The sequence below is a fragment of the Acipenser ruthenus genome, chromosome 28 (genome assembly GCF_902713425.1).
Source record: "Acipenser ruthenus chromosome 28, fAciRut3.2 maternal haplotype, whole genome shotgun sequence".
In the NCBI taxonomy this organism is placed as follows: Eukaryota; Metazoa; Chordata; class Actinopteri; order Acipenseriformes; family Acipenseridae; genus Acipenser; species Acipenser ruthenus.
This window is the reverse complement of record NC_081216.1, coordinates 1,740,152-1,765,338: the sequence shown is the minus strand read 5'-3', so window position 1 is coordinate 1,765,338 and position 25,187 is coordinate 1,740,152. Positions and strand designations below refer to the sequence as shown.

The window sequence follows — 25,187 nt, the reverse complement described above, 5'->3', positions numbered from 1 at the left end:
AAATGCAACATATTTCCAACTGCATTCGTACACCGAACATTTCGTGAATTGATGTCGATTGGTGGCGACAGTCTAAAACAAGTCCTAATTCAAGATAAACGACTTCCCCCGAAACCCTAATGCATTCAATGCTTCACAAAAGGTGCTGGATTAAAATTGTTGGGAGATCAGAGTCAGATCAAACTAACTGGCTGCTGTTCAATTGAAGAAATGTAAACTGTAGCCAGAGTGGGGCCCCTATTCACAAAGCTAAGGAGGTATTTAAATAATGTTCTGAGGGTTCGAAACGCTATTATCCCCAGTGCAGCTGCATGTTACCGGATGTAGGGGTTTGGTGTTGTTTTAATAGTGATTAAACTGGCGAAGGACCTTCTTTAGCACAAGCTATTGAGTGCACATGGAAAGTTATAAAGAGGCAGCTGTCGGTCTGTCTGTCTGTTTGTCATACTTACATTTTTTGCAGATGATCTAACTTTGTATTTATGTCCGTGGCTGTCACCAACTTTCTTGCTTAAATCAAATCAATCAAAAAAATTTAAATTCTTTAAAAGTCACGATGAGTTACTGTATTTAAAGCTTTGCGAAAGGGGCCCCGTGTTCCAGATTAAAATCACAGGAACAGAAAAAAAGAAGACTACAGTATTTAATCCCGCTGGTTTGGGAGCAGTTCCAGCACAACTGGACATACTGTAAAAAGTACTTCAAACTGACAGTCTCCAAGACCTGCTGCTGTAAACTTTCACCCCTGGCCTACGACCTCTTGACCGCTTGGCGCCAGTGTCAGTTTTTCTCCTGGTTCAGTGGCCCTCCTTCCCCTCTCTGGAAGAGAAAAATAAATTTAACTGTCACCTGTTGCATCCAAACCAGAGTCTTCCGTTGTCCGACCAATCCCAGTTCTGCTGGGCCACTCCACTCCAGGTTTAACAGATACAATTATATAAATAACTACTTCAGGGTTTTATTGGTCCAACTAAATCATTTAGAACAGGGTTAGAATTGTGATCCAGGAGAGAGCTACACCAGCCCAATCTCCCTTTCAGGCTTTGTTTTGTCGTTTTGGTTACCTGAAACCCAGCAGGCTCTAAACCCTTGAGCAGTAACAGATTCACGTGGTGGTTGGTTTTTTTAATCCAACAGGTCGTTGTGCTTCTCTTGAAGCTGTAGATGCAGTTGGTGATGCATCAGTGTGGTCTAGCGTTAAAAGGGGCTCGAACTTCTTTTGAAATTGCTATTCTTTATTTCTCAGAGGTGGGACAGGTGAATGAATCAGACTGTGACTTCAATTGAAGTTGCTGTCTGATAGGCAATTCAATTGGCTTCAAATGAAAGCGATTGAACAACCACACTGATTATTATATCTCTCTTAAAATATCAATTCCAGTTACCCTTCCTTTCTCACCCCACTTTTCTGCATGCTTCCGTCTTGCTGCAGGCCCAGGAAGGGGTTTCCCTGGCCGCCATGCAGGGGTGAGGCCGTCGCCGGGGTCAGCAGGCTGTTGCCGGGGGGCAGGAGGGTGGGCGATGACGTAATCAGCCTGCCGCCGAGCGGGGAGTTCCCTGTCAGGAGGGGGGGCGGGGCTGGGGATGACATCATCGCGGCGGTGCTGAGGGGGAGGTGCAGTCTCTGGAGCTCCCGCTGATGCTGCTGCTGCTGTAGCATCTGGTACACAACCACCTGCTGCTCCTGGAGAAAGAGAGAGAGGGCTCACTGACCAACCGATACAAGGAGACTCCCACTGTCTAGCGGTTCAATCCATTCCATGCTTTACTGTGAGCATATTTATACACGGCTTGCAACCTAAACAACGTGTTTAAGTAGTATCTAATAATCATAATTAATAATAATGAATTAAAATCTTGAATGGATTTTATTCCATCCCGTATGCATAGCGGCTTAATCCATTCCTGGTTTTACTATGCCTTTAATAAGGCATACCTGAGCTTGTTGCCTACACACACTGCAGCTAATCAAGCTTGTAGTATAAAACCTGGAATGAGTGAAGCTGCTGTGCAATAGGAGTCTTATTTCCACCCCCTGGGTTTGCTTTGTGTCCTTGAAGCTTATTCCTCTTGGTGCTTTGACGGTGCAGTTTGGGGTATTGAGTGAAAAGGTTTACCGGCGTGAAGTGCTGGGAGGTGAGGAGCTGGTGCAGCTGCTGCTGCTGGAGGAGGAACTGCCTCTGCTGGTCTGTGACACTGCAACACACACAACACACACAATCAGAGCCCCGCCCCTTCACCGAGACACAATCAGAGCCCCGCCCCTTGACTGAGACACACAATCAGAGCCCCGCCCCCTTCACTGAGACACACAATCAGAGCCCCGCCCCTTCACTGAAACACACAAAGCAAATGCATAATGCCACTTCCCTGCCCCCTCCCCCACCTCCCATATACAGCAATGGGAACAGATTTTAATCCAAAACTTTTTTTTCTCCAGCTACTTTCACTATTTCATGCATGAAAGGGTTTAGACCTCCATATGCTTTACTGTATACTGTATGTTTGTGTGCTCCCAAGTAGTTTGCATGTACCCCAGTCTCCTGACCTGTTAAGGCTGTTGGCTAGTTGCATGTTCTGCTGTGCCAGGCTGTGGGTCTGTGGCACTGCTGTGGTTGGCGGCTGGATGACCCCGCTCAGATTTCCCATAATCCCATTCATGGACATCTGTGGGCTGCCGCTCAGGTTCCCCATCAGTCCCCCCACCATGGGCAAGGCAGGGCTAGCTGACTGAGACCCTCCCCCCAGAGCCCCACTCACCCCCCTCCCCAGGCCGTTGACCAGTGGCTGCGACAGGGAGGCGGGGCTCTGCTGAGGGGGCGGGGTGCTTTGGAAGGAGAGGGAGGAGCTACTGCGACTGGGGCAGCCAGAATGCAGGTCCTGCAGAAGAGGTAAAAAAAACCCCCAAAAAAACCCCAAAAAAACACAAGAAGAGAAATTAGCAATTGAGAAAAAAAGCTGAACAAACAGGGCTCTAGCCTAAGAATAGATCTGAATGCATTCTAAAAGACCAGGCTGCATTCACAGATTCTTTACTTCAGCTGGAGATAAATTATATGTTTTTTCCACCATGCTAAAAAAATAAAATAAAGGTAAACAATAACACCAGGAAGTGGCGAGTGATTTGAACTGCAGTCTGGTGTTACCCACCTCGGAGGAGCCAGACAGGGAGTTCTCCATCAGGAAGCTGCTCTTGGTGGGGGGGCTTTTACTGATGTTGAAGAGGTCCGGGCTGCAGACTGAAACACAAGACACATCAAACGCAGCAGGTGATAAACCCTCACTATTTCAATAAAACATTAAAAGATGTCAGAGTTAGTAAAGAAAAAGCCTGATGATACAATTAAGATTGTGCACTGTGCACTAATTATTACACTGTTGCTTAATAGGCAAAAGTTTTGCATCACCCTCTATACAGAATTAACTCATTTTGCTTCATAAAGTCGAATGAAACCTGCTGAATAATGTTACGTTAACATATTGAATTACACACCACTTTGCAGTTTTCCCCAAAAACTGACAACAAATTGAAAAAACGTGATGAAATCTAACATGAAATACTACTGCATGACTATTATGGCTTCCTGTATGGCTGCAATATCATTTTGTAGTTTCTTTTGATTACATGATGTTCAATAAAATATCTAAATTCTGTTCATATATTATATACTTTTTAATGCCTCAATCCTAAAAACCCTTTTTTTTTTAAAGTACATTTCTACACGACCTCCAACTGGGACCTATGTGTTAACATACGGCATGAAGATAAGACAAGACCTGGAGATCCTGCCAGGACCGAAATGGTTAAAAAAACAAGCGTAGAATAGCAAGAATCATCTCTGCTCATGATGTAGATTCCTGCTTCACAATCCCGCTGCTCATCATTATTATTATTATTATTATCATTATTATTATTAATTAGTCATTTAGCAGAGTCACTTACAATAGGACCTCAGTTTTACGTCTCACCCGAAGGACAGAGCAGGGTCACACACAGTGAGTCAGTGGCTGGGATTGTACAGGGAGCCTCCTGGTATCAAGCCCCTTTCTTTAACCACTGCCTTTCAAAAGCAAACAGACTTACAAATGTACCGTGGGAGCAGCCTGCACTCTTACCGCTGCGTGCAGGGTGGAAGTGCAGCTGCGAGGAGGAGGAGGAGGAGGAGGGGGGCAGGAGGGGCAGGCTGGAGGGTACGGGAGGGAAGGGCACAGCCAGCTGCACATTCAGGACCTGCAGACTCTCCTTCTTGGCGGTCAGGTTGACGATCTGGTCTTGCAGCCGCTGGTTCTCCTGCTGCAAGGAGTGCAGGGACTTGAGCATCTCCACAACTGCAAGGAAAGAGAAAACTCAGACGGACCTGAGACTCCTGTTGCATAGCAGTTTCACCCATTCCAGGTTTTACTACGCGTCACAGTGTGTATGGGTAACAAGCTCAGGTGTGTCTTATAAATCTGTTTATTTAATTACTATTTATAAGGACAGATCGGTTGAGAGATTTTGATTAGCCACAGTGTACAGGTAACAAGCTCAGGTGTGTCTTGTTAAACTCATAGTGAAACCAGGAATGGGAGTCTTATTTCCATCCCTGGACACTTATTTGAGAAATCATGCAATTCCCTTGTAAACCTGTTACACCCAAAGCAATTATTTGAGTTTCTTTGTGAGTCTCTAGGTACCCATCATATAATAGTTATATAATATAATAATACTTGAACAAAAGTTATTGTATTTCTTGCTCTTATTGTATTACTTTGTATTGTAACACTTGAAATGTATTTGCTTACGATTGTAAGTCGCCCTGGATAAGGGTGTCTGCTAAGAAATAAATAATAATAATAATAGTTATTTGATGGAAGTTTAAGAAAGCAAAAAAAAAGAAGAAGAAAAAATTCGCTGGCCACGCAAATCCACAGCCACGAATTCGACGTGGTCCCAGAGCATTGGTGATACTCACTGTTGACCCCCGTCTGCCCGCTGCTGTGCTTGTGGAGAAGCTGCTCGATTTGGGAGGTGGCAGCGGGGGCGTTCCCCCGACACCCCCCCGCCTCCCGCTGATCAAAGAGGAGGGGCAGACTACTCATCGGAGACCTGCACCCACAAACAAACAGCAGTCAGTCAATCCCAGCACCAGGACCCGCTTGATATGTTATACCAGGGCTTCTCAAACCCGGTCCTCAGGACCCCCTGTGTCTTCTGGTTTATATTCCAACCGAGCTCTCAGTGACTTAACTAAACTCGTAATTGCTTAATTAGACCTTTTTAATTGTTCTCAGCTCCTAAAAAAAAATTTTATCAAAAGAGTAGACCCACCCTCCCACCCTTTCTCAAGTCCTGACCCAAGCGTCAGACACACCAGCCTACCACGGAGAAGCTAAAGACAGACTAGAAACTGCAATATAATTACGGTGAGGAGAAGCTGTCTCGCGGGGAGCTCCCTCTACAAGGGTAGCGACAGTCCTCCAAATCAGGTTCTGCAAGACACACAGAGAGATGGAGAGGAGAAGGGTTAGTGCCACGGACTCACACAACTAATACACACAACTCACTCACTCACTCATCACTTCACATAGAAACCAGCCAGGGACCATTAATCCAACAGTCTCACAGCCCTATACTGAAACATATTCACAAATGGGCATACTGCATTTGTGTGTGGTGGTGAGATATATCAATGAATCAATCCATCTTTATTTTATATAGCGCCTTTCATAGAGGACCACCATCACAAAGCGCTTTACAAGACAGTGAGGAACAATGCATGATACATTAAATACATTGAAATACAGGGCACAGTACATTAAATACAAAACATTCCTGTTTTTTCCCTGATTATTTCTAATGAGATTACTATATATAGCAGCAGTATCACTATTTTCAAAACTTCAAAGAATAGGAGGCTGGTTGACCTGGCAGACTGCTTTCTGATTGGCTGATGAGCTGGTTGATGGATGAACCGGAGGCTAATGGACTTCCAAAGATGCGGGCGGAAGTGAGGCTGTAGGAGGAGCCAGGTAAAGAGAACACCTGTGAGAGAGAGAGGGAGAGAGAGAGAGAGAGAGAGAGAAAGAGAGAGAGAGAGACGAGTGGACAAAAATCAACGGCAAAATTGAAAGTTGTTCAATTAGAGAATGGATTAAATTATTTCAATGATGCCACTATATGTCTTAAAAAAATTACAATTGTTTTTTATTTATTTGATTTCCACTATACAAAAACTGACTGGAAAGTGCAGTTCTGAATTGTCAGTTATTACCTAAAACAGCCAGCAGATGGCGCACTGCCATTGCCATCGAATTTCTGAAGCAACCTCAGATGTTCAGTCAGCACTCCAACACTGACCATCAAAGGTATCTGAATGATACATCTGTTCATTGAGTTACATATACATTTTATCGGTTGACAGATTTCTATTGCCTTCTGAGGAACTCAATAGCCCAGAGTAAGGGAAAACCAGCTGGCATTTAATTAGCCCCATAAAGGAGTTTATCCAGGATAAAGAGGGATTGAAATAAGACTCCTATTGCACAGCAGTTTCACCCATTCCAGGTTTTACTACAAGCTTGATTAGCCACACTGTATAGAGAACAGGCTCAGGTGTCTTATTAAACTCCTTGCAAAACCAAGAATGGATCAAACTGCTATGCAATGGGAGTCCATCCCTGTTCTATACCATGACCCCAATTCACAGTTCCATCAAGAATGCGTGCTAAGGAATGCCCGTACCAAGTCCCATCACTATTGGATGAGCGCTTTCCCATAGATACGCAAGTGTGAGCTAGCTGGTGGCGCCCCCTGGTGGAGGGGCAGTTGCCCTCTTACCTGTGTGGCGGAGACCGTGGCGGGGGTGGGGATGGTGCCTGGCAGAGAGCAGCGGCTGAGCTGGGGCAGGGACGGTGCCCCCTGCTGGCCCAGGAGGCTGGAGGACAGTGGGGTGCTGCAGACCGTCCCCAAACCTCCCCCACCCAGGGAGATGGGATCCTTGTTACTCGTGTAGATACCTGGGGGGGGGGGGGGCATTAAGAGAAGATAGAGCTCAGAAAAATATCTAGATTATAGTGTGACATGCAATAATATTTACTGAATTTCCTATGAATACATCTGTAAAAAAACAATTAGAATTATTCATCTGTAACATCTATTTGTAAAACAACTGTGGTGTCTTTGCCTAGGGTTACCATATGACTCCATGTACACTGGGACAGTTTGGGCTGTTCAACTGACACCCCAATGCATTCTAGTAAGTGTAGGAAGGGGTGCAGAGCTAGTATTTCATTACATATAGCTTTTATAATCAGAAACGTCAAATTCAGGTCAGTTTTAATGTGGACAGTTGATCAAATATCAATGCCTCTTCCTAGCATGCCACACCACTCCTCGTACAATAAACAAGCCCACATGTCAGCAGCTTGCGAGAATGCCAGCTCTGGATCTCATTAGCATATTAAAGCCCACCCCCTCTGGCTCCGGATCACGGTTGCCACGGTAACCTGTGTGTATATACACACCGCTGTGTGCTCCCGGGTCATGTGTTACTGCTACTGCCTCCAAGCCTCCCTCTCCCTCTCGGTCACACACACACAGGCCAGCCCTGCCTTTGTTCTCACACACTCTTGTTTCATTTCTCGCTAAGAGCAAACTAAAAGAGTTTTGCTTCCGCGATGGAGTCAAGGAACAGTACTGGGATGTCTGCAACATCGTATAACTAAAAACAGAAGAAATGATAACACTGTTGCTTTGGAGGTCTAAGCTTTTAAATGCATGTTTTATCTGAAATTGTAGTACACTGTTTCAGACGATACTATGACCTCTGTCCTAATCTAAGATCTCTCAGGTACTGTATGTATGAAATGCACTGCTTGGGATGTACAGGTACCCTTTTTTAAATCAACAGGATAGGCAAATCTTCGCCTGTTCCTACGTTTCATTTTTTAACAATAAAAAAAAAATTAAGGAACTTGCTGAAACACAGCAGATCAAGCCAACACAGATTTCGAACGCATTTAAAAGTTAACAGCTGTGTCAAGATCTTACAGAACCACTGGATCAGTTCCTGTGCGTGTGTGTGTGTGTGTGTGTGTGTGTGTGTGTGTGTGTGTGTGTAGCAGTGGCACACTGTGCACTCGATAAGCAGCTGAATCTCGTGCTCCACTCTCCGGGCAGGAAAGGGTTAAGGCACAGAGCGTGGAAGCCAGTCACTTCCTGTTCCTGCACCCTGCTCTGAACCTGACCTACTTCAGGCAGCAGCCCGTAAACAAATCAACTGTGATTAAAGAGACAAGCAGGGGACTGCCCCAGAGAGCTGCAACCGCAGGGCGGGGGGTAGGGGGAGGGGGAGGGAGAGAGGGGGTGGGGGAGGGGGGCTGGAGCTGAGGGAGGGGAGGGGGCTTCGGTGAGGGAGGGGGAAGGGGACAGGGCTGGAGGTGAGGGAGGGGGCTGGAGGACAGGGCTGTAGGTGAGGGAGGGGGCTGGAGGTAAGGGAGGGGGCTAGAGGTTAGGGAGAGGGAGGGGGCAAGGCTGGAGGTGAGGGGGGGGGGCAGGGAGGGGGGATAGAAAGAAAAAATTCTTGAGAAGAAACAAAAATTCTTGAGAAACAGCAGCCTTTCAAGAATACACAGCAGTATTACTGTAGAATAAATTAACATAAAATGCTGAATACGTATGATGGGAATCTAGCAGTGTAAAGTTTTAAGTAAACTGTAGGACCAATTGTTTTGCATGCATTCCTTTGAGAACTAGAGAGGAAGACAGACTCACAGATAAAGCTTCTCCACACTATATCACGTAACCCCCCCCCCCCCCCCCCCCCCCCCCACACACACCCCCAGGCGCAGAATCCAAAGCAGCCGAGAGATGCCTGCAGCCTAGCAGAGGCAGCAGCTGAGATCAAATCAAAGCCCCAGTTAAGACTGTCGGCCTGTCAGACACAGACAGAAGCCAGCTCCCTCCCGACACCTCCACACACACTCCCCCTCCCTGACTGAGGCACTGAGCGGGGGCAAAGGGAAGTGAAGTTTGAGGCTAGACTATTCTTACTCACTCTCATTACACTGCCTTAATTTATAATACCTTTTCTGCATGTGCTTAGAGATGTGGCTTCATAATTTTTTTTAAACTGGTCATTTTTTCAACAGCCTCACAGACTGTGTGTAGTGTCCCACTGGACCCATAATGTTAATTTAGAAATACTAAAAGAAACGACAAACGGATGTATTTATTTTAGCATTTCCAAACGGCCAAAATCACTGTATTAAAAAATATCTATATTTAAAGAAATCGCCTTTACTGTATTTCAGCCACCGGGTGGCACTGTGTGTACTGTGAAAAAAAAAAATCTAGAATTAAAAGGTATATGTATCCACATATCCACACAGCAGTGCTCACTTACCGGAGCCCAGCAGGGGGCAGTCAGTGCTGAGGCTGTAGGAGCGAGAGGAGCTGGGGTAGCTGCTGCTGGAGAGGGCCGCCCTGGGGAGGGGAGGGGGTCCCAGGGCCGATGAGCTGGAGAGAGGAGGGCCGTGGTAGCAGCTGTCCTTGTTCTTGCTGCCCCGGGGCCGGCCAGGCCCGTGCTTACTCCTCTTATTGCCCCGGTGCTTCTTCTCCTTCACCGGGGGCTCCCGGGGGCCCTCCTCGGGGGGCTGCCTCTTACACTCCCCTTGGGGGGCGTCGCGGGGCCGCGGAGGGCCTGACGAGGTGGTGAAGCGCATGATGGAGCCGAAGGTGGAGATGGTGACCTTGGGTTCGAAGCTGTTGCCCCCTGGCTGGGACTCGTAAGGAGGGGAGCCCCGGGGCGACTCGGGGGACGGGGAGGGAGGAGTGAGGGGCGGGGGTGGAGGGAAAGCGGGTTGTGGAGGCAGGGTCGGAGGTTTCAGGTACTTTTTCTCTTCCTTCTCGCCACCGCCATCCTCCTCCTCCTCCTCCTCCTCCTCATCCCTGTGCTGTCCTAGTTTGGATGAGGAGAAGTGCAGGTAGTCCTGCTGCACGGAGGTCCCTGGAAGGAAGAAAGCAAAACAGGAATCGAATCTATGTCCTTCAGGGCAGTTTTATCCATCCCTCCCCAGACTAGGGTCACTTCTTGGGCTTCCCAGAGTTAATTCCAATGGTAATTGCAATTACAATGTACAGCTTTGGCCAGAAGTCCAATAACACAAAAAGTTATGCAGTCTGTTTCTGTACTTGTGTTTATTGCTTTGGGTTATTTAGAATAAACAGAGCAAACATGTTACTATATGCAGCTGTTTAAGTTATTTTTTTTAGTATATTTCCAATTATAATTGTCATGGCTGCAGCATAAGTGTAACTGTAATTGTAATTGAAAAAATAGCATTGTAATTGTAATTCAGCAAACAGTTCTGCTGTGATTGTCATTATAACAGCCCCCAGGTCTTCCACTCCATTTATCAAAATCTGACCAGTGGCTCCAAACATGCATTATATTCTGTTAATATTCTACCTCTTCTGCTCAATAAACTCATTTGGAATCATCTGCAGAAACAGAAATATGAATAACTGTATTTCCCAGCTGCACAAATAAGGACTTTATTTTTGGCTGTACAGCTCTGGCCAAAAGTTTTGCATCCCCCTACAGAATTAACTCATTTTGCTTCACAAAGTCGAATGAAACCTGCTGAATAATGTTACGTTAACATATTGAATGGCACACCGCTTTGCAGTTTTCCCACACACTTACTGAAAAACTGACAAAGCATTTAGAAAATGTGACATTTCAAAATGTAGTATGAAATTTTACACGATGATTACACAATGTTAAATAAAAGATGAAAATTATGTTAAGATAGTTTATTTTTATTTTTATGATGTCTCAATCCTAAAATGCTAGGTGATTCAAAACTTTTGTTGGCTCCGCCCCACACTGGTGGCAGTGGTCCCAGTGCGGTACCTTGCTGGAACGGACTGGTGGAGCTTCTCCCACTACCCAGCTTCCTGCCGTGGTGCCCAATGGCATGACTCAGGGTCTTCTTCCCCTTGACCTCTGACCTGCTGACCTCCGCACTCTCCTTGGGGCTCACATGGTGGCTGGAGGTGACCTGGAAACGACGGGAAAGGTCAGAGGTCAAACCACATAGCCATCTGCATTCATCTTTTTTTCAGTGGCATAAATTAGCATTTAATTAATATGAGACTAACTGTTTGCTGAAGTTTAGTTCTGTGTCAATAACCAGTCAAGATCTGCCATGCATGTGTGTATCTATCATCAGACTGCTGTTTTGTGCTCGCATTTCATATGTATGTTGCGTGTGTTTTTTGAGACTTGGTAGTTTGCTGCTCCAGTTTTAAAAAAAGTAAAGTACTGCTACGTAAAGCTACTAATATCCTATTCATGTGATCATCACAGTTTGAAAACATGATTGTGAATGCAATCATATGGTTTAAAAGTGCATTATTTAGGTAGTGTGGATAGCTTATAGAATAATATAAGTAACGCTACATAGCAATCTTTGTATGTCTTTTTTTTTTTACTGGAGCAACAAACTGCCAAGTCTGAAAAAACACACTCAGCCTGCACATGCAATACGAGCTCAAAACAGCAGTCTAATGATAGATACAAACATGCATGGCATATCTGTTGACGTAACTAAACTTCAGCAAATGGTTCATGGCACAGCAATGACATACTTATTTATCACAGTCAAAATACCTGCCCCCCTTTCTGGATTGTTATTTGTTTTAGTTGCAATGTTAGGACCCTCGCTTGATGTGAAACGAGAGCGCCCAGGGGGTCTCTCAGGGCCACAGGGGGGTCCCCAGGTACCTGACAAACACCAGGCAGCCCCCGACAGCTGTGCCCGAAATGCGATCCAGATGTGCACAGCTGCATAGGCTCAACATTCCATCAGGCTCTGGGTTCAAAAAGCAAAGTGAGGAAGTTTTGATTTATGATGAGTAAAGAAATCTGCTTGCTGTTTATAAAGGGGGGTATAAGTGATACATGAGTGGCTTTGATGTCTTTATTTGTTAAACCACCTTGCAGACTTTTTGTTTGTTTGTTTGTTTCTTTGACTGACTGCAAATGAAGTTGTATATACTATGTATATAATAATGTTACCCTAACATACTGAATTACACACCACTTTCTGTAGTTTCCCACATACTTAACAAAAAACTGACAAATTAAAAAATGGGACATTTCGACATCTAACATGAAATACTGTACTACTGTTAAGGCTTCCGATAGACTTTTGCGATACCATTTTGTAGTTGATTACAATGATGTTAAATAAAAAAGATATATAAAATTATGTTCATACAGTTTTTCTTTTTAAATGAATGTCTCAATTTAAAAACTTTAGGTGATGCAAAACTTTTGGCCACAGTTGTACACTCAAAAATAAACAGATTCCTAAAAAATCTCCTTTTGAAAAATCACACTGTTTTTTTAAAAATTTTTTTCAAATTTGGACTTTTCACCGATTTATAAAATGCAAAACCAGTGCATGCATGGACGGAGCCAGCTGAACAAACTGGCTTTATTCTCACTAGCGGGGCTGCCCAGAACCTGAAACTACAAGGCATTTCAACAAGAATACAAAGCTATGCATTTTATTTAAAACTACAGCATTTATTAGTGAGCTTCACTAAAGCTAATAATAGTAATAACAATAATAGTAATAATAACAGTAATAGTAATAATAACAGCAATAATAACAGCAATAATAACAGCAATAATAATAATAATAATAATAATAATAATAATAATAATAATAATAATAATAATAATAAGTTTCTTGCAGATTAAAAGCCACATGTGTCTGTGTGCACCTGCAGCAGCAGGACCAGTTGGTAAGGCTTGTCTTTGGGCATTCGAATTAACAACAACCTATTAAAAAAAAAAGAATGAATAGAAAGAAAAAAAAAAGCAGGTAGATAAGCCCTATAACCAATTCCACCGAGGCTGGGGACTGACCAATAAAAACCTGTAACCCGTAACCTTGGAAACAAGGGGGTTCCCCGGGAGACTGCGGAGTGGCAGGGGTGGGGATGAATGGGTGGAAGGAGGCAGGCAGGCTTTGTGACTGCAGCCAAAGGAACCCCTGGGGCTTAGGGACTGCCATTGTCTGAGTGCTCACAGTTCTCCTTTTCCAAAAGCCTTGCTCTGAAAAGAGCACTCCCAGTTTTAACCAGCCCCACCTCCCCTCCCCCCGTTGAAACCTGCTAGCGTCTTTCTGCAAACCAAATAGCCACGTTACATACTAGCGCATGGACAAACTATTTTGAAACAATAGCCAATCTTCGTCCAAGCTGGCAAACACGGCAAACCAGGGCAAACTATGGTACGGTAAATGCATAGTATAACCATGGGAAAAGCATGGGGGAAAGCTGCAAAAACACAGTGGTAAACTTTTACAAGGGCTTGTGTAGGTTTTAAGAATTGATCCTTATTGCTGTGGTATAGCTCAGAGAAAAAAAAAAAAAAAACTCTCTCCCCAGCCAGGGCTACAGTCACAGCTGCTTCTGTTTAACTCTCGAAAGCCTGGGTTCTGTTTCTGCTCTGAAGTCTTTAAACCTCTGCTTTTCACTGGCATGCTAATTCAGTTAAAGGTTTTGTTGACGTTCCACGCGGCTTAAACCTGGGGGGCGGGGGGGCAAGGATCCATGTCTTCAGAACTACCTTCAATTGAGTGCATCGTTTGAATCAGGGGTCTCCAATGCTGGTCCTGGAGGGCCGGTGTCCCTCCTGGTTTTTGTTCCAACTGTACCCTAAATTACTTAATCGGACCAATTAAGTGCTTATTAGAAGCTTAATTGGTTCAATTCATTAATTCATTAACTAGGATTGGCCACCTCTGGTGTAAATGTTTAATAGTGTTTCAGTGGACCCAAGAAAGGGTTAATGTTGAGCCTTGTTGAAAATGCTTCCATTTCCTTGTGAGAATGTGGATAGAATGGAGAACACCATGGTCTGGGATTACAGGTCAAATTAATTCATTATTCAGTTTGGGTTATATGAGGCAGGTGTGTAAAAGACTTCATAGGCTGCGTGTTCAGGTGTGTAGCGACTGGGGCTGAGATAAGAGCTCCAGTGAGTTGCTGCCAAAAGTGTTACTGTATTATATCATTTGTTTAAAAATGATTTGTTTCCTTGCTTGGTATCTATTTCAATGGCTGCCTGATTTCCTGGCCGCTTGCACCTAACCCTCACACCTTGTTTAAACACCTCCTGTTAGTAAATGTACAGACTCAGGTGTGACTTATTCGTGCTGTGATAAGGAGGATCATTTCAGATCAGATTTACCAGGGTCCTGACTGTTCAAACTCCTGGCACCTGGTCATTTCAGTAACATACATAAACAAGGGAATTTCTGTAACCCAGGCCTGGGTGCAGGGCTGGTGAAGGGCCTGCACTGCGTTTACAAGTGAAAATATCAAATTAAAATCAGGAAGAATGTTTTTCAAAAGGGGCAGAGAACGAACAAATTAGGAAGTCCATTTAGGTGCTCTGCGCCAGTGTTTCATTTCTCTTCTTGTTTAACAGCCCCAAAACGATGATGTTTATAGAGAAAGCTGTTAGGTCGAGATAATCCCCAGCCTCAAGTTAGCAGCCATGCCAGGACTTTACCTTGTCAGTGCTGCTGGAGACGGAGGGTACCAGGGTGGGCAGACCATCTGGGAGTTTCTTGTGCTTCTCCTTCTGCCGGGCCTTGTCCTTGTGGTTCTGGAATCAGTGGGTGAAGGAAGTCATTACCGGAGAAGACAGGAGCAGCTTGCTTCAGAAGCCTTGTGCACAACAGTGAACACATACAGCTTGGGAAACCTGAACTTACAATTGAACAGACACCTACAAACCACAGAGTAGCAATTCCAGAGCAAATAAAAACAAAAGGTAAAACTAAGTCAATTACAGAAACGTTTAATTTCTTAATAGTTTTACCTTTCGAATTTTGATTGAGCTCTTTGAAGTTATGGATAAATTCTAACAAACTCACAGTGGCTGAAGTATTTGCATGCAAGTATCAGTCTGGCCATTTTTGGTTTCAGTTATGCAAATTGCGATTCTTGTTTAGTTAGCTCTGTTGCACAAGAGCTAAAGAAAGCAAATCAGTCAAATAAACACAGTAAAACAATGCATTCCTGTCAGGGGACAGGAGAATAGAGGCCATGTTTTTTTTGTTGTTTGTTTTGTTCCCTAGCAGTCTCGCTGTTTGCACGGTGCGGTTGGTAAGATGTGCCACAAGTTGAAATTGTTGAAATTCAAAAAGCAAAACTGATTTACATGAATGCATATCTCCTCTTCAGTCACTGTGTGCACAATTGTACCATGTTAAGTTTCCTATCCATGTATCTATTTTACAATGCAAATACTTTTTTTCTTTTTTTTTTTTCAAAGTTATGTCAGGGCAACTTCTCCAACTACATAAAGTTCAAACTGTTTTAAAATTTCTAAAAATTAAAATTACAAAACTTGTGACCGAAGGGGATATAACACCATATCATTAATACTTTCAGCAAAAATGATCTACTTTGAATCTTAAACAGTAATACATTTTGACTTCAAAACTGGATGCAAAAAAAAACAGCGTCCCGTTGATTGGGTTTCCCCAGAAAGGCTCCCTCTTCAATTCTTCCAAACCTGACAGCCTCACATTTGTCCACTTGTTGCTGCACAGCACAAACACATTCAATACGCCCATTCTCAAAACCCTTGCCTAGATGCCAATTAAATCACAACCAATGTGTGTCACAGGATTAACAATATGAGTTTCTCCCTTGCAAGAAATCAGGGGTCCCTGCCCTGGCATCTTTCTCTCATAGTCTTCACAGGCAACATCAAGGACTAAAGAAACCACACGCACACATAGAAACAAGATTTAATTAGCACAGCGAGGGGCCTAAACAATCAAAAGACTTACAGAAAGACTCCAGCAGAGCCTGAAGACAGGATTGCCTACCTTACACAGCGAGCTGCCACCACTAAAGAGCGAGCCCAGCTCCCAGAGAGCGAGCCCAGGTCACAGAGAGCGAGCCCAGCTCCCCCCATGCTCCCAGAGAGCGAGCCCAGCTCCCCCCCAGCTCCCAGAGAGTGAGCCCAGGTCACAGAGAGTGAGCCCAGCTTCCCCCCAGCTCCCAGATAGCGAGCCCAGGTCACAAAGAGCAAGCCCAGCTCCCAGAGAGCGAGCCCAGCTTCCCCCAGCTCCCAGAGAGCAAGCCCAGCTCCCCCCCAGCTCCCAGAGCGAGCCCAGCTTCCCCCAGCTCCCAGAGAGTGAGCCCAGGTAACAGAGAGCAAGGGGGGGGGGGTGGACGGGGGGTGGACGGGGTCGATGGGGATGGAACAGAGATAGTGAGAAGTAGCTGTAAAAACCCAGAAAGGAAGTGGCCTGGCTGACCTGAAAAGGGAACACCTTAAAAAGTTATAAAAAGCACAATACAAATGTAATAGGACAAGTGCATTCAAAATCAATTCTTCTTGTTACTCTAACTGTAACATATACCAATAAAACACAGCGTCTATGGACATGTGGTAATCAGCTTCTTAAAGTTTCAATATGGAATATGATGGGGGATATTGTGGGGAGGGGGGGGGGGGGGGGGTAGAGGATTCAAAGGTGTTGCAAGAGTCCTTGAATCAAAGGTGTTGCTAGAGTCTGTGTGTGTGTGTGTGTGCATGCTTTTGAAGTAGAGAAGAGCCACAGACTTTTTACTTTCGCTTTCTGAAGCCTCATAATTGGATTGTAACCTTATGCTCAGACCAGGTGCTTGCAGGCCAATCCTATCATCATATTGTAATTGGGCACATAGCGAGGCAGGCAGGGAGACAGCTTTACCGCACAATCCAAGGCAGCTGCCAGGATGTTTTCTTTAGGGGAGGAGGGGGGGGGTCTGATCACAGATTTCAGAGCCATACTTGTTACAAGAGCCTAGCAAGAAGCTACACACACACACACACAGACACACACACACACAGACGCACACACACACAGACGCACGCACACACACACACACACACACACACACACATCCAGAATCGCGTCAAATGCTCCCCAGATCTTCTGGAAAAAAAAAGTACAGGGAGGGGTGGACAATTGAAAACCCTGCCCAGGTGTGGATTACAGTGCTAGTTAATCCAGCGAGTATACAATGGGGACGAGGCTGTGATTATTCCCTTGTCTCTCCTCACCCAGTTTATTCATTAAAACCTGTATGTACAGGCATCTGCTCTTACAAGCCAGGAACGCCACTGCAGTACAAATGAACGATCTGGGCACAAACAAGCAGCCATCTGTACTGGGAAGCAACAAACGCCCAGTCCCTCCCGGCAGGCTAGTTTATTATTTAACCTTTAGTTTTTACCAGCACTTCTGCAAGCGAGACCCAGCCAAAATCCCTCCTACTCTGCCCTGGCCTGACCTCAGCACCACGTTACTGTATCCACAGCTAATGCACTATTGCATTTTCCAGATATAACTGTTGTAATCCTAACTTGCTACATCCGAGTTTACACCGTGAAAGCCACTTATCAAGCAAAAGTCACAAAGCCATAAACACAACATCAAGAGGGAACAGCTTTCTGTTACATAACCATCAATTATAATCACTGCAAACCAGAGCCTTGAGCCAACCAGCTGGCTATCCTGCGTCACACTCAAATTAGACAGGCCCTGTTGCACTTGTATTATTGATCAAACAGTAAATATAGACACATGCAAACCTGCTGGGACAGGTGCTTAATGCCTATAACAAAAAAAAAACAATAGCTTAAGACAATATTAACAATTACATTGCATCTCCCAGGATGCTACATCCAAAATGAGGAAGCTAGGTATCATAACTCTACCAAACAGATCAAGGACAATGAAACTTCCTTAGGCCCTATTATAAATGAATACATCTATGATATATATTACTGTCACAAAGGACAAAGACACCCAGCAAAGTTCCCAAACCAGAAACAAACAACAAGTCAGACATTTACTTTAGGGTAGGGATGGAAATAAGACTCCTGTTGCACAGCAGTTTGATCCATTCCTGGTTTTACTATGAGTTTGATAAGACACCTGAGTTTGTTCCCTTCACACAGTGTGGCTAATCAAGCTCACAGTAAAACCTGGAATGGGTGAAACTGCTATGCCATAGGAGTCCTATTTCCACGCCTGAAGGAGCTTGTCAGTCCTCTAAAGCTGTTTATAATTCGGGGAAATTTGTTTATTGCCCTTTTGACAAAAAATGATATGATGATAAAAATCTGGCCTGCAGAGGGGCCTACAGCCTCCCACTCTCTTGATCACGGTGGCTACCTTTCTGGGCTTGTCCTGGTGGGAGCTGTGCTTCTCGTGGGACGGGGAGGCGGGGGTGCTCCTCCTCGTGTGGCAGAACGAACCCCCTCCGGGACCGCTGCCCCCCCCCACCGGGCGGGGCTTCTTCTGCAAGGAAAGTACAAGGGGGGAGCCCTACTTGAGTTCAGTCTTGACACCCTGCACAGGGTACAGGCCCTGGTGTGTGTCACTATAACCTATAACCTTAATAACCTCTATAACCTTAAACAAGGAATCCTATTAAAGTTGCAGTCAAAAGAAGAGGATTAATAAACATTTTAAATTTGAAGTGCATCTCCTACCCTTTCCCATAGCAAAAGCACAGCAAAGTGTGATAAGGCACAGTGAAAGCTGGGTAAAGCATGGGGAAGCATTGTAAAGTACAGAGGGGTCTGGTAAAGCATATTAAAAAGCATGGCACACCATTTACTATGGTAAATGCCCATTATAACCATGGGAAAACTGCAAAAACACAGTGGTAAGCTCCTATAAGAGACTACAAGAGTAGCCCTGGCTTCACAGGTTCCCCTGAGAGGGAGTTGGGATGTGAGATAAGACTCCCATTGCGTAGCAGTTTGATCCATTCCTGGTTTTATCTGGAGTTTAATAAGACATGCACCTGATCTTGTTACTTGTTAATCAGGCTTTAAAAACTGGAATGGGTGAAGCTGCTATGCAACAGGAGTCTCATTTCCATCCCTGTACTTCCTCGCTCCCCCGCGGTCTCTTTATTAAAAGCACTGCAGGAAGTGCTTGTCCTTACCATTTTACTATAGTGGTATTTGCAGTAGCCACAGTATTTGACGTTGTCGGCTTCTAGGCCCTCCTCCTCGCAGAGCAAGCCAGCCATCTGCGCGCTGAAACATAAGCTGGGGGTTAGACGCGACGCTCCACTGCATGGCTGGGCATGACTGTCTAGCTGGCACAGACACAGAGCTGAACCTTTAAGATTGCCAGACAGACTCTCCCTGTTTAATTGTTATATATATACACACACACACACACACACACACTGCTGTGCAAAAGTCTCAGACATGTTGTATTTTCCTACTCTGATGCATTATGAGCATCAACAATTTACTCAAAGCCTCTACTAGTGTTTTCTACTCTTATAACAAACTTGGCTTGCATGAAGAAAGAAAACACATTGATTGAAATAGCTTGCATCACTCGATTTTCAAGGTGTGGTATCCGAGGCATAATCAACATGCACAGAGAAACATCACCTGCAATTGACAAACCCAGGACTGGAAGACCCAAAAAGCTGTCTAACAGGGATGAGCAATACTTGAAGATAATATCCTTAAGGAATAGAAAGAAGACCTTTTATTTTATGTTAGATTTCGAAATTAAGTATACATTAAGTATAGGTAAATCATGAAGCAGAATGATTTAATTCTATAGGGTGATGCAAAACTTTTGTCTTAGCTGTACAGCAGAATCGGTCACCTCCGATCCTGTAAGATACGATACCCTCTATTACCCGATGGACCTCTGGCAGGTGTCACTCACACCTTCTGCTACCAACTCAATGCTACTGATGCAAACTGATCAATGCACATTTTATTATGAGGTCTGAAACGGTAAATTCAGCTCTTCACAGGATAGAATGGATTGAGTTGCAGATTCAAAAAAAAAGGAAAAGACGGTGCATTTGGGAATAACCTTACTTTGGTTATTTAGACATGCTGATGTACCTGATCTAATGCCCCGACGTTAATGAAGCAACTACAATGGAGTTTAACAACTCCCTCTGAGATCTGATATTTGTACATATCCGATAGACCCCTGCAACCAAATCAACATGACAGGTTCTACTGTAGTCTGGGCTATTCAAGTCATTTTCAATGGGTAGGTAAAAGTGACAGCCCTTAAAAATGCTTTAAGAAAAAGTTTACTCTGTGCCGAGTACCTTTTTTTGGGTTGGACTTAGGATCATGCAACGGGAGTCAATGCAACGTGGGCATGAGATAATAAAACACACAGGCGTGTTGCGTGGCACGTACCACGTGACGTGGAAGGCTTGTCGACAGCCCGGGCGGTTACATGTCATGCAGGCCCCGGACGCAGCCCTGCTCTCTCGACCGTGGTCCTCACAGATGTAACACGTCTAGAAAACAACAACACGGCATTTCAGAGTTCTGCAATGAGTCTTATTTCACGGCCTAAAAAAATAGTTATTTCAAAATATAATATTTATTAAAAAGTAGAAAGAAAAAAATATTGTTTAAAATAATGGATCGTTTAAGAGTTATTATACAACCGATGGTCCTAAATATTGAAATGCTTCCCTGCAAAACAGCGAATGCTAAATTGTAGGATTTTTTTTTTTTTTTCTTTTACAGACATTCTATTTTTGCCATCGGTGAATTATCCAACAAAATAAAAACCTAAATACATGTAAAAATAAATAAATAAATAAATAACAACAGACATGTGAAATGTTGTTTCTAACTAAACCGGCTGCCAGGTTCCTAATGCAGTGTAACAGGAAGTGCGTCAATAAGGCAAACGTTTGCTGTATGATACAAAATATGTTTAACACTAGTCTTTCAGAAATGGGTATTCCCATGGGTAACTACAGATTGCACGACAATGGTTAAATGTCACCGAAATCCGTGAAAAAATGCTGTGCGGTTTCTTTTCAAACAGACAGCGTGACGTGGTTGCTGGAGGGTACCTTGTTATAGCGATCGTGGGGGACGTACTGCAGGACTATGGGCTCCATGGTCAGCACATTGGCAAACTGGACCTCGGGGATGTAAAGGGCACAAACGACATGGGCCCAACCTGCACAGGGGTACAGAAGAGATGGGGTCAGTGCACGGGGAACAGTGGACTTCCCAATCCGTACTCATTGTAAGCAAACAGCATGAAGTCACACTACACTGCTATGCCCAAATCTTATCAACAGCATGTTCACAGCAACTTTAAGGCGACACAGGATAGCTTTTCCTGCAGCAAATAGCAGGTATACTGGCTAACATATTCACCCCCCCCCCCCCCACCCTCCGCATTCACATTTCACTACAGACAGACAGACACACAGCTATATGGCAGCTCTCTGCCTGGGCTAATGGGGAAGGTGTGGTCTAGTGGTTAAAGTCCAAGGCTTGGAACCAGAAGGTCACCGGTTCAAATCCCACCTCTGCCACTGACTGACTCACTGTGTGACCCTGAGCAAGTCACTTAACCTCCTTGTGCTCCGTCCTGCGGATGAGATGTTGAATCAATGTTGAATCGAAGTGACTCTGCATATCATGCACAGTTCACAGCCTACCTCTGTAAAGCGCTTTGTGATGGGGGTCCACTATGAAAAGCGCTATATAAAAATAGATATTATTATTATTATTATTACTATTATTATTATTATTATTAATAAGGAACAGCAGCTGTGGATGCAATAAGAAAGCCTGTCATATGCTGTCCCACTGTTCTGTAACACTGCTATATTGACAGTTACCTCCATTATCTGTCCTCTTCAGAGCGCCATCTTTGTGAGGGCACAGCTCACATCTCTAAAATGAAAAAAAACAACATAACAAAAAAAAAAACGATCTAACAATGTTACATTTGTATGATGTGCAGGGTAGATGACAAATGCATGGTGCAAGCAAGCAATCTCTGTACTTCTGAGAGATACATCATGCATGAATAAAGTTATGTATTTAAAGAAACGCCTAGATGCCATCAACATCCTTTCTGTAACTTTTTTTTTTTTTTAGCCTGCATTCTTCACCGTCTGCTTTTACAACAGCAACCCCACCCCTTCCTATTATGAACCCAGTTTGAGATGCGATGATAACTAGAGCCACACATTGTAAGCCACTCTTGTGGGAGGAAGCTCGTTTCTAAAATGGAACAAATATAAGTACATCTAGTCACAGCCTTTTTTCTTTTTGGTCCAGGTTCAAAAAAAGTAGGACTTATCAAGTACTTGCACCAAAGGGTCAAATTCTAATAGTAATGCATGTATGTCTGTATGTGTGTCATTTACATGTCCTTCATACGTAGCATTACTTTGGGTATTCCAAACTCAATGACCTCTTTTCCACGGTACAACCCAGCCAGGCTCAGGAAGAGACTGGCTGTGTTTCCACTGTACAGCCGGGCCGGGCAAACTGATGCGACACGCAATGGACGCGTCGAGTTGCATGTCGATGACGGGGTATTAAGAGGAGCTGTGTTTGAGCTGAGAATGGTGGATCCAGAGCGCACATTTTTTTTTTTTTCATATATTACTGAACGCAACGGGAACGCACTTCTCTCTCTCCTCTGACTTCTCTCCTTGTCCGTCTTCCTTGAGTGGACCGACCGACCGACCGACCAACTCACTCACTGACTCACTGACTGAGTGACTCACTGACTGAGTGACTGACTGAATGAGTGAGTGACTGACTGACTGAGTGACTGACTGATGCAACGTGATGACAGAAATTATGTTTCTGAGACAGATTCAGATGTGAATCTATTTACACCGCAAGGAGCCCTGACGTCTCTGAGACAGATTCAGATGTGAATCTATATACACCACAAGGAACCCTGACGTCTCTGAGACAGATTCAGATGTGAATCTATATACACCGCATGGAGCCCTGACGTCTCTGAGACAGATTCAGATGTGAATCTATATACACCACAAGGAGCCCTGACGTCTCTGAGACAGATTCAGATGTGAATCTATATACACCACAAGGAGCCCTGACGTCTCTGAGACAGATTCAGATGTGAATCTATATACACCACAAGGAGCCCTGACGTCTCTGAGACAGATTCAGATGTGAATCTATATACACCACAAGGAGCCCTGACGTCTCTGAGACAGATTCAGATGTGAATCTATATACACCACAAGGAGCCCTGACGTCTCTGAGACAGATTCAGATGTGTTGTGAGGACACAGTTTCAGTGTTTGGTTCTCGCTCGGCTGGACAGACAGCCAGTGGAGAACCAGCCGTCTGGGGGACGCCATGGCTCGGGTGTGCCAGTGGAAAAGGGGTCAACCCTCCTGGTACAAACACGCTGGTAGAGTGCATTTTAAATCCTGGTGTGCTTGATGCATGAACCCCCGTGCCACGCTATGGGAAGCACTTGCAGCTCTACTCACCACCCTGGCAGCTCTCTCCTGGGATTCACATTTCCGGCAAAACCAAGGTCCGGTGGGCACTTGGACAATTCCATAGCAGGCTGTGGAGGGAAAGAGACACCAGCACAGTCAATAGCTATCCTGTGAGGTGTAGAGCTAGTATTAATATATAAGGGATCTAATATTACGTTTTTTATATCCCGTATTTCTACAGGTAAATTGCAACGAGCTACTGTTCTGCAACGATTCAATGTGCTGCACGCTACACGGCACTGCCTTTGAACTACAGCTGACCTGTCACAATACAGGGTGTGTTTTAGAGACTGCAGTATGCGCGCACACACACACACACACACACACACACACAGAGTCAAACAGTAAACTTTTAATTTATGAGCAACACCAACTTCTGTGACTTGGTGTTTTCCAGATGTCACAGTTATCTAACAAGAAGCAAACTAATGGTTTCCCTTTGCGCACCGCACGGTGTAATCAAAACACGGAACCAATCAAATCAAACAAACAAACAGAAAAAAGTAACTGCCAGCCATCGTTAATTACAATCGCAGAGTGAATTAAACGGTACTTTAAAGTACGCCGGCACAAAATAATGAACGCCACATAATTAAAGGGTACCGTGTATGCTGTCATACCTTGCTTAGCTGCATTCTGTGAACACCTGACGTCATAGCAAATTAAATAAATGACCAAACAGACTTACGAGTTTCAGTTTCAATGCACTGCTAAATGAACCAGCCCGTTTTGAAACACAAAACTGTCAAAACACGTCACGGTCGTGTTTTCAAAGGGATGGAGACTAGCATTTCTACTGAGCCTGTTCTATTTTTAAATTTGATTTTCTAATCACCAACCGTGATGCAGCTCACCAAAACAAACCGAATAATAATAATAATAATAATAATAATAATAATAATAATAATAATAATAATAATAATAATAATAATAATAATAATAATATTTTTCGGGTTTTGCTCACTCAAATACGGTAAGGTGGAAAAATTCAAAATGATTCCGGTGCAAAATAATAATGAGGATGGTAATGATGAGCGTTGTTTATTAAATCGTAACTGCTAGTGATTTTATTTCACACCCACCAACCCGTTCTCCCCTTTCCCGTGCTAAGGCGTTTTACCTTGGTGCACAGCGACGTTACAGCCGTGTCCGTCACAGTACACTAACGGGTTCTCTGTCCATCCTCTCTCATCAGAACAAACGCAACAGCCACCCACCATCTCCCTCATGCTGTTTCCATAAGGTATTTCCAGACGGGATCTCTCAGTTCTAGAACCGGAACGAACAGGGATCGTTCCAATCCCCTACACACGCCCGCAGCCGCATTGTTCGCTTGCTTTCGTGGTGACGGCGGGCGCACTGCGGTACAATAATATTAACAACAAAATAAATAAAGAAACAGGCAGACAGAATTAGTTTCAATGTTAAAAATGGTCTTCTCTGTGCCCTCTCTTGCTAGCGGAGCAGTGCGCAGGCTCCCGTGGAACTGCAATCGCATTCAAATTCCATCCTGAGAGGATAGGGCTTGCTTGCTAGCTTGCTGAAAGCGTGTGCTGGTAAATTTGTAGGTTTATGTGGGTTTTTTTTTAATGTATTTCATTGTGTGGTAGGGTGTTTTTTTGTTTTGTTTTTTCAATTAGCCTAATACAGGAATGGCTTAGCGGAACGTTTGAATTCTGATTCATGTCACTGATCTTCAGTCAGCTCTGGATTAGAAGTAGTAAAAAAATCAAAAGTTCGTCAAAGAGGGACTTTTTAGATACCCCCTAACCCTTATTCATTGTATAATGAGAAACCTCAA

The 25,187-nt window shown here is 44.3% G+C and overlaps 1 protein-coding gene across 2 annotated transcripts; it reads right to left on the bottom strand.

Moving 5' to 3' along the window:
* Nucleotides 1-365: 365 nt before the first annotated feature.
* On the bottom strand, nt 366-24,931 carry LOC117435103 (protein AF-17-like). Of its 2 annotated transcripts, none has more exons than XM_059002866.1 (20): nt 24,507-24,931; nt 23,375-23,454; nt 21,731-21,785; nt 20,948-21,057; nt 20,274-20,377; nt 19,031-19,124; nt 18,250-18,375; nt 14,577-14,672; nt 10,899-11,046; nt 9,387-9,989; nt 6,821-6,999; nt 5,908-6,025; nt 5,406-5,472; nt 4,956-5,089; nt 4,117-4,329; nt 3,151-3,239; nt 2,549-2,880; nt 2,118-2,196; nt 1,386-1,684; nt 366-819 (listed from the first exon to the last, which is right to left on the bottom strand). In XM_059002866.1, exons 1-20 carry the CDS (start codon nt 24,613-24,615, stop codon nt 798-800), a joined length of 3,057 nt encoding a protein of 1,018 aa, XP_058858849.1. In that variant the 5' UTR covers nt 24,616-24,931; the 3' UTR covers nt 366-797. The 2 variants fall into 2 exon arrangements, with proteins under 2 accessions (XP_058858849.1, XP_033913942.3); XM_034058051.3 differs by having other exon boundaries at nt 1,400-1,684.
* Between the last annotated feature and the right edge of the window lie 256 nt (nt 24,932-25,187).